This window comes from Apodemus sylvaticus, chromosome 17 (assembly GCF_947179515.1).
Source record: "Apodemus sylvaticus chromosome 17, mApoSyl1.1, whole genome shotgun sequence".
NCBI lineage: Eukaryota > Metazoa > Chordata > Mammalia > Rodentia > Muridae > Apodemus > Apodemus sylvaticus.
In genome coordinates, this window is record NC_067488.1 from 45,241,283 (window position 1) to 45,250,719 (window position 9,437).

Genomic DNA, 9,437 nt, shown 5'->3' on the forward strand with positions numbered 1-9,437 from the left:
AGCAACTCGCCTGTGGGAGGGTTGTCTTAGACCTTTCTACCATAAGCCTGCGGCCTGTGGGCAAGAGCTCTGCATTTCTAAGGACTTTCCTTCTCATAGCCTAGGCTATGGAACTTACTAGAGATATCTGTGTGTGTGCCCATCCCTTCCCCGTCATGCCTGGTGTGGAAGCGTACCGACTTTCAAAGCCTGACTGCAACATCCCACTTGAGCCTGTCCTGTCTGCAGGTACCTGAGATTGTGAGTGTGTTGCGAGCCAAGCTGCGGGATACCCAGGAGGAACACGTCCTACCAGCTGCCCAGCACAGTGTGTACCTCCTAGCATCTCAGCACTGCGAGGCTGTGGTGTCCAGTCTCCTGGGGAGCCCCCTGCCCTTTGACAGGTACTCAGTGCCCAGAGCTCGTGTGGCGGACGCCATACTCCAACTCTGGGGCTTTTATTCCTGCATGGCATAGTGTGTGCTCCTTCAGCACCTCTCCCCCACTTCTGCACCCTAAATTTTCTTCAGGTCCCCATGGACCTAAGCTTGTGAAAAAGACAATCAGATTGGAAAAGGTCCTACCTCTCAGGCACCCAAGGCATCTGTCCCTCTCCGTATGTCTTGGGATCCTGATTGAGACCCTTCTTGGGTCTACCTGGGAAGGCAGGCTTCCTGAAGCTCTCCCTGGTGGCCGCTGTCCTTAACCTCCTCTCCTGCACCAAGACTACCAGGCTGCTGTGCCTCAGTGATCCCCTAGCACCTGTGAGAAGAGCCTCACTGTAGTGACCACTGTGGACCCCTCGAGGAACCTAGGACCTGCCTGTACCCCGTATCGATGCATCTCCCTAAATCAGCACTCACCTCACGGAAAGGAAACAGCCCTCCTTTTCTTCTTGCCAGCCTTTCTTTTTACCGTGTCCTGAGGGTATAGGCTTGCTTATTGGTCTCCTCTTTCTTTGTAGTCTTAGCTGAGGCGAGGCTATCCTTGAGGCCTACTGGGCCAGACGGTGTGGGGTGTGGTCCCCACCTGTGCAGGTGCTGTCCCTGCTGTTAAGGTACAGGATGCATGTGTATCGCTACCAACTTGTATTCTTCTTAAGTTTGGAGGCTGTGAATTGGGAGTGGCTGTGTGTGTCTGTGTGTCTGTGTCTATGCCTGTGTATTTCTTCTCTGTCTCTTCTGAGTGTGCGTGTGTGGTGGGAGTGTCCCTGGAGGCCAGCATAGGGTGCAGTATCTTTCAGAGTTACAGGTGGTTGTGAGCCATCCCAAACAGGTGTTGGGATCTGAACTCTTGAGGAACAGCAACCACTCTTAGCTGCAGAGCCATCTCTCTAGCCCATCCTGTGTTACTGGAACGGGAGTTCTCATCTAAGTAAACTTCCTTCCATATTCCCCATGGGCTCTTCTGCACTCATTTCACTTCCCATTGAGACAGAAATGTGCACAGGAGGGCCCGTGAGGCCTGGCTCCCCTGCAGGGCTCTCTGTGCTTGCAGACTTCAGACACTGCTTGAATGGAGGCAGAAGAGGTATCCAGCCTCCAGGTGCCCTCTACTCTTGAGCTGAGCCTTCAATCTGCCACCAGTGCCCTTCTCCTGCTCCTGGGGGTGGGGAGGGGCTTTGCCCTATCCTGAGCTCAGCGAGTGGACTGAAGCCTCCTGCTGACTTACTTGCTTAGTATGCTGCTCTCGAGGTACGGCGAGGTGGCTTGCTCTTGCTGCTGTGCCTCTTACCTACACTGTACATTCCCACAGGGTGTCCATAAGCCTGTCTGTTCTGGGCTGTTAAGAAGTAGTGATAGTTTAGCAGTCTCTACTCTGTAGAGTAGGACATAAAGAGCCTGTCCCATGCATGAGGGAGTGGGTGGGGCAGATCAGTGAGTTACGACAAGCATGGGTGCCAAGCTTGGGCTTCATGCTTATAAATGGCTGGGAAAGACTTCTGACATACAAGGAGACAGAAGATGCAGCTTTGTGACCCGTCACCATGCTCATCCACTGTATTTGTGATGCACTGCTCTAAATATAAAGCATAGCAGCAAAGGGTGTGAGGGCCACGGGCGGTGTGCAGCCATCGGTCAGGGGCACTGAGGTGCTGGTGTGAATCCTTCCCAGCACTGGACATGGCTTGTCAGGCCAGGGTCTGCCCTCCTCTCAAACTCTTTGGTTTTGCAACTTGGAGAATGTTTCCAATGGTATCCATGAAATAATGTCACTGGCTTCTGTTGGTTGCTGCGAAGGGACCCACTGTCTTTGTAAGATGTAGCTTTTCCCTCGGAGAGGATGCTCTACACCCTGCTGCTGTCTTAGTCTACTGGGCCTCTGAATTGTACAATAGAGTTGCATAGCCTCATTTTGTTTTGAGACAGGCTGACCTTAAATTGGCTCTGTAGCTGAGGCTGCCTTGAATCCTTGGCCCTCTTGCCTCCACTTCGGGGATTCTAGGATGGCAGACATGTACCTCTGTACTTGGTCTCATCAATCGCAGACAAAACCTCAGTCCTTTTTCCCCAGATATTTCTGAGCTGTTGACTTTACTGCCTGCCCATCTCATTCTGTCTTCTGAACAACTTTTCGTTCTTTCTGTTAAATCCTAGGTAGTATCCTCCCTCATCTCCCCTCCAGGATCTCACTGTGCAACTCTGGCTGGCCTAAAACTTAAGAGATCTGCCTCCTGGGTATTGGGATTAAAGGCATGAACCAATGCACCTAGCTCTGCTCCCGATCCCCAACTTACCTGTTCTCTCACCTGCCTTCTCTGGGCTGATAGCAATATGTCTAACAATATGTCTAACAAGTGTGATAGGTCTCTTGGGTTCTCTTAATTTTATTTTTTTATATTTATTTTTGCATGCGTGTGCATGCCACAGAAACGAGGACACAGGACTGGTTTTGGAAGCTGGTTCTTTCCTTCTGCTGTATGAGTCCCAGGGGTTGACCTCAGATCGTGGGGCTTGGTGGCAAATCCCCTTATTCACTAGGCCATTCTGCAGGCATCAGTTCTTAGAGTTGCTATTTGTAGTTTCCGATTTCTAATAGAAGTCAGAAGTTTGTCGTACGTTTCTGCAGATACAGGGGCATAACTGCCTCCCAGCGTCTTGGGCATTGACAGGCTATCCTGCCACTGGAATGCCTGAGTACTCCCCTCATGCCTCTTCCTTGTGTCCTTAGTCCTCTGACTGTGCTGTCCCTGGGGCCTGCGATAGGTGCTACCTCTGAGGAGCCTAATCTTTCCTCTGGCAACTCCTTAGAGACGCCATGCCTCCTGCCATAGGTCCTGTGTACAGTGCAGCAGTTTTCTTTCTGCCTTCTATTGCCAGCTGTTTCCAGACCCTGGGGTCAGAGGATTGGGCAAGTTCAGATCTGACATCAGGGCACCATTTCTCTCCCAGCAAGATCTAATTCTGGCATGTCTGAGCCTTGCAGGACTGGGGACAAGTGCAGCATAAGGCAGTGGCAAGCAGGGTGTTGCAGCCAGCAGTGGCTTAAGATGCATGTCCTTGTTGTTGCAGTCACACCTGCGCCCTGTGGCGGGCACTGGCTGCGGAGCCCGGCCTCACCACTCAGGTCTTAGAGCTGCTCCTGGGGAAGATGAGCAAGGATGTCCCGTTCAAGGAGAGCCGGGCCTTCCTTCTGGGCAGCACTGCAGACAGAGTGGCTACACTGCTTCCCCTTGCGGTGAGTAGGGACTCAGGGGCTACCTTACACACTGCCCCTGCCCCCACATGAGGCCTGGGTACCCCAAAGGCACCTGGCAGCTGTGCTGGGGCTCATAAAGACCAGCAGGTGTTAGCTCCCAAGGGAGCGCACTTCACATTTTATCCTGTGGAAAAAAAAATAAACCCAGCCCAGCCACACTTTAAGCAATAAAGCAGCTGTGAGAATTTCCTCTCCTTTCTAAGGAACCAAGAACAGATGGTCTGAAGTTTGTCCCCACGAAGGCCACACTGTACCTCTCTCCTGCCTAATGCCCAGCGGACTGAGCTATACAGGGTCCTATGTACTCTGTGGCTTCTTGGGTTCCTCCTATCTCTTCCTAGAAACTCAGGACTTCAAGTATATACGGGGTTCATGCTAAGGCCTGGACCCCTTTGAATCCTGGAGTAGGGGTACAGGGACTGCTGTGGTCTCGAGGGAGACGTGACTTCTAGTGGCTCTGTCCCAGGCCACCTGTGCACTGTATGAAGTCCTGTCTGCCCCATCATCTGGAAACGTGGTACTGGAGCTCTACCCTCAGCTGTTCGTAGCACTCCTACTACGCATTAGCTGTACTGTGGGTGTGCAACTGCCCCGGAACCTGCAAGCCAAGGAGCGGAGAAGCACCAGCCCAGCCAGAGCAGCCAGGAATCTTGATCCCTGCAGGTAAGAGTTCTCGCCTGTAATCCATGCTTATTCTGTGTGTGTGAATGTGATGTCAGCAGGTAATGCAGTTCTCACCTGTCATCCATGCTTACTGTGTATGTGTGTATGTGTGTGATGTCAGCTGCCTGGCCCTGAAGAAGACATAAAAGACCTTGTCTGAAGAGTGGTGGTCTTGAGAGTGTCTTTCTTCCAAGGACCAAAATCCCTCCCTGGTACAGGTTGGGATGGTCATGTGTGACACTGTTAATGAGTTTTCAGGCTTTCATCTCACCTCTGCAGGTAGCTTCAGACTAGGATAGTAAAGTATCATATAGCTATGCTGGCTGGGGCTAGGGAGCATTCAAATGAGGTCAGACTGGCACCCTGAGTTTTGTGGTTGGGCTGAACCTGTATTGTCCAGCACTATAACCTTGATGGGTGTTCACATGGTGTTCATCAGGGCAGGAGTTGCTAACATGCCCTTGCGCTTCTTGCTATCCAAGGGTGAGGTTTTTGTTTTGTTTTTAAAGACAGGGTTTCTCTAGCCCTGGCTGTCCTGGAACTCACTCTGTAGACCAGGCTGGCCTTGAACTCAGAGATCCACCTGCCTCTGCCTCCCCAGTGCTGGAAGCCACCACTGCCCGGCTCCAGGGCTGAGTTCTGTCTTTGCTAAGTCCTGGCCCATTATGGCACTTGCTTATGGTTGGGGAGCCCTGATGCATCATGCTGTCTGACTTTTGCATGCTGTTGCCGGCCTTGCTCCATGCAGCACCTTGGGCCACAGTTTGAGCATAAGTTGAGACCTCCAAGAGTGGCACAGCAGTGCCATCTAAACCACAAGATAAGGCCACCATCTTCCCATCCCTTACTGCCCTAGGTCCTTCCTACCCAGGTTTATCTGGCTTTGGTACCCTAGCCAGGGACAACTGGGGTTGGACTTCAATTTATCCCAGTACTGCCATCACTTCTACACAGATACACAGTTAAGTATGAACAAGACAGTAGACCTGAGCCCAGCGTGCTAGAAGCCAGCTCTTCTACCTGGGAAGACTCCTGCACTAAGATCTCTTTGCAGCTCATAGCTGACAGGGGGGTCACCAACCATGACCCAGTGCCTTACAAACACCATCCTTCAAAGTTCTATGCAGATAGGTACTAAAGGTATCAAAATTATCAGTTATTTCTATTGCTCATATATCCCTAAGCCTCCCTTCACAGATGTTGTAGAGGCCTGAGATAAACTATGAGTAGTTCTCTCCTTGGGCTATAGGCCCTGGTCTGCTCATACTGTGACCAGCAGAGGCTCTTCAGGTCTTGGCTAGGGCCCTGCTCAGTCCTCATTTCATCTGTGGTTGGGCCTGCCCACAGAGGATGGTCCTTGCTGGTATACTGTTGGCATCTACCCAGTCACCACTGCAGCTGTGTGCCATTTTCTCAGACTGTAGTCAGAGCAGACTACCCTGAAGCAACTAGATCTTTCCCTGGAGCACAGGATTCCCAAGAGCTTCCCACGCTTTTCTTGGGGGATGGAATCTGTAATGGGCTGTTTAATATTCTAGCCTTTCTAGCCCTATGCATGGTCCTATTACCCACCACTAGATTCTAGACAGTGCCGTATAGTCCTGTCTATCACACCTTCCACGAAATGCTACCAGCTAAGGCCTTACATAGCATGCAGGCCGGCAAGGCCTACCCTCTGCCTAGACAAGTGCTGCATGAGCTAAACCCTACCTTCCCTCCCATTTTGCTGTCCCACTTGGCAGTCAGTCTTTCCTACTGAACCCACTATAGACACCACAGTCACCTCCCAGCAGGTGAAATATCATAGTTTTGTGTTGTGCTACTAGCCCCTGACCCCCCCCCCCCCCACCTCAGGATCCCCTTTCCAGGATCCTGTGCATACAAGACACTGCAAATGCATCAGGGCTATGGTACCGGAGGGCCTTGCGTTTCTGAGAGGGGTGTTGCCCATTTTGATATGCCACATTGGTACAGAAATCTGTTTAACTTTTACCCCACAGGGGAAGGGTATATCTTAGTAGGGGCCAAATTCTACTTCTAGCTATGCCTAGGAAGCAAGACCATTAGCCCTTCTGTAAGAGACTGGAGCCAGATACTTGCCACAGGAACTCAGGGAATGAGTCAATAGGGAATAGCCCTGTCTCACAATGCCCCCTCCCCGCTCCCTAGCTGAGCTGATGCTTCATTGTGGCCTCAATTTAAAGATCTATTCAGCCTCATTGAGTTAGGCAGGGTCAAAGTAGACACAAGCTATATCCAGGTCCAGGCTCAGGGATGGACAGGTTTTAAAAGCTCAATCTGTGGTCTTTGCGTTTATCTTAATGATTCTGTATATTTTCCTAAAGTCTGGTAAAGATCAATCTAGCTGGCTCACTTTCAGGCCAACAGATTGGTCTTTCTTTTGAGTCCATTATCAATCCTAATGAGGATCCGCAGGCCTCTTCTGAGTCGGCTCCTTGAAGGATACTAGCAAGGACAGGCCTGGGCAGCCATGGGAATCCTTTCTCGAATGCAAGGGAGCTACACTCCCGTGACTTGCCAGCATTTGCTGGCTTTGGCGGAAGGGAACAAGTCAGAGAGCCTGGTTAGCCCGGGGGGGGGGGGGCACCCATGGCAGATGGGCCGCCCAATACCACCCACTCTACACCACCAGCTCTGCCGTGGACGCCCTTCAAGCCTTGCTGCTCCGAAGTGGCAGTCAAGATGTGCTGCGTTGTGTTGAACTGGAGGGAGGCTGGGAGCTGCTTAAGACCTCAGCAGGGCATGAAGATGGAGTTGCCCAGCTGGCAAAGTAAGCAAGAGACAACCTGTCCAAGGAGTGCATCTGCTGGGTGTGGGCACAGAGAAGGGGCATCTTGTGGGCTGGAAAAGGGAAAATGTCTGAGAAGCCCCCCAGGGCTTGGCACGCCTAGGGTTGTAGCCATGCTGAGGGAGGTAGAGAGCCCTTGGGGCAACACATGAGCTGATCTGGGAGGTTGAGTACCAACATTCAGGGTGGCTAGCTCCTGCCTTTGGGGGGTCTCATTCCCTAGTTCCATGGCAAAGTATGCGGGCCCTCGACTTCCTCTGGTGATGAAGGCACTCGGGTGCACACAGAACAGCGTGTATGAGATCCAAAGGGTTACCTCTACAGCGTTCCTGGCTGAGGTAGGACTTGGGGAGGAGATGCCATCATAAACCTTGTGTTCTGAACTGAGAAGATGCTTTCATCCTGAGATCTGAGGGATGGAGCATGGGCAGATGTACCCTATAGACAAGCTTGGTCCCCCCAGCCCTCGCCTATCAAAGCCTGGGTAGGCCTTAGGTCGGGTCGGGAGCCTGTTGCCAGAGATTGATAAGCCTCTGAGGAATGGGAGGCCAGGGTAGGGGAGCAGGCCCTCAGTTTACCCCTTTCAGGATACCTCTTATAGCTACAGTGTTTGGGCCTAAGCTGTGGCACAAATGGTTAGAGCAGCTTTGCCTCCAGCTACTCAGCAGTAATGTGGTCAATGACCTGATGCTCCTGGATCCACTGCTGGACAACCTGACAGCCCGGTTGAAGGACTCAAGTGCCAGTGTGCGGCGTCTAGTGCTCCGAGGTCTAGCCAACATGGCTTCTGGTTCACCTGACAAGGTGGGCCGGTCCTCCAGGAGATATGCCTGAGTATAAGGGGGGCAGTGTGGGAAGCTTATCTAGCTTACCACTGCATAAGGAAAGGGGTTTGCCTGGAGGGTGGGTCACCTAAATACGGTTGTCTCCTAGGTGCGAGCTCACGGCCCGCAGCTCATGACAGCCATGGTCAGCGGTCTGGATGACGGTGATGAACCACACAGTCTGGTGGCCTTGGAAGCCATGGTGGGCCTTTCACGGCTGCTGGATCTAGTGGAACCACGAGACCTGCGCTTGGTGCTGCTGCACACAACCATCCGCATCAGGCCCTTCTTCGACAGTGTAAGCTGTATGACACCCGGAGGCCCATCTTAAGCCTCCATTATAGCCAGGTCCTGTAACTCACAGCGGACATATCCCCGTGAGAGTGCTGAGGTTGAAGACCTATGTTTAGGTCAGGCACTGCGTTGCTGGGTCTGGCTCCCCAACCCCAATGATGGTACCTTCTGTGTTAGCCTACAACCTCCTGTGCTCACTACTGCATGCTCACCATGACCCACCTTCAAATCCACAGCATAGAAGCAGGGGGCTAAGAATGCAGCGAGGCCTGCCTACGAAAGGGGGCTGGTGCTGACATGGCTGCACCCCGCTAACCCTAGGAAAAAGTGGAGTTCAGGACAGCATCCATCCGCCTTTTTGGACACCTCAACAAGGCCTGCCATGGGGACTGTGAGGATGTCTTCCTGGAGCAGGTCGTGGGTGGGTTGGTGCCACTCCTACTGCATCTGCGGGACCCTCAGGTTCCAGTGGCCAGTGTGAGTGACCATGGGTTTAAAAAAGGAAAGGGTGCTGGGCTCAGCCCTGAGAAGACCTTGGGCTCAGCACCCCACTATATCACAGGCCTGCAAGTTTGCCCTGTGCATGTGTGTCCCCCACCTGGAGTGTGCGGAGCTGGCGGCTGCCTTCTACAAGTACCTTCAAGAGGGCCGCAGTGTGCACTTCGGGGAATTCCTCAATTCCACCTGCAAGCACCTGGTGAGCAGAGTATTTGTGGGAGCCCCTCTCTGGGGCGGGCTGAGGACCCTGACGCCAGTGTCCTGCAGATGCACCACTTCCCTGACTTGCTGGGCCGTCTAGTGAGCACCAACCTGTTCTACTTCAAAAGCAGCTGGGATGATGTCAGAGCTGCTGCCCCCATGTTCACAGGTAAGCAAGCCCTGTCCTTACCCTAGCATGCCGCCCAGTTTATACACCATACAGCCTCTCCCACCTGCTTCAGGGTTCCTGGTGTTGCACGCAGAGCCTGAACAAAAGACTCAGGTGGACCTGGAACAGCTTGTTGTAGGTGAGCACACCCCCAAGTCCAGGACGTATGGCTCCCCCCGAGCCCAGCCTCCCATCTCTGTTGGGGCTCTGCTGACCCTGTAGGCACCCGCAGGGACTAAGTGATTTTCCTGGATTTCAGGATTTTTTTTCCCCTGTCACTGGTGACCTCATCGTCTCTAGT

At 52.7% G+C, this 9,437-nt stretch overlaps 1 protein-coding gene across 8 annotated transcripts in view; it reads left to right on the forward strand.

The window, feature by feature from the left end:
- Window positions 1–9,437, forward strand: part of Mroh1 (maestro heat like repeat family member 1) — a 70,954-nt gene that overhangs the window by 61,138 nt on the left and 379 nt on the right. For 5 of the 8 annotated variants that reach the window (XM_052160946.1, XM_052160945.1, XM_052160947.1 and 2 more), the window contains 11 exons: window positions 229–383; window positions 3,492–3,657; window positions 4,145–4,341; window positions 6,995–7,132; window positions 7,374–7,488; window positions 7,808–7,954; window positions 8,084–8,272; window positions 8,590–8,745; window positions 8,831–8,965; window positions 9,034–9,136; window positions 9,210–9,275. In XM_052160946.1, coding sequence (XP_052016906.1) covers window positions 229–383; window positions 3,492–3,657; window positions 4,145–4,341; window positions 6,995–7,132; window positions 7,374–7,488; window positions 7,808–7,954; window positions 8,084–8,272; window positions 8,590–8,745; window positions 8,831–8,965; window positions 9,034–9,136; window positions 9,210–9,275 — 1,567 coding nt within the window. Of the gene's footprint in view, window positions 1–228; window positions 384–3,491; window positions 3,658–4,144; window positions 4,342–6,994; window positions 7,133–7,373; window positions 7,489–7,807; window positions 7,955–8,083; window positions 8,273–8,589; window positions 8,746–8,830; window positions 8,966–9,033; window positions 9,137–9,190; window positions 9,276–9,437 lie in introns of those variants that run through there. The other 3 variants (XM_052160948.1, XM_052160950.1, XM_052160952.1) reach the window with 3 other exon arrangements.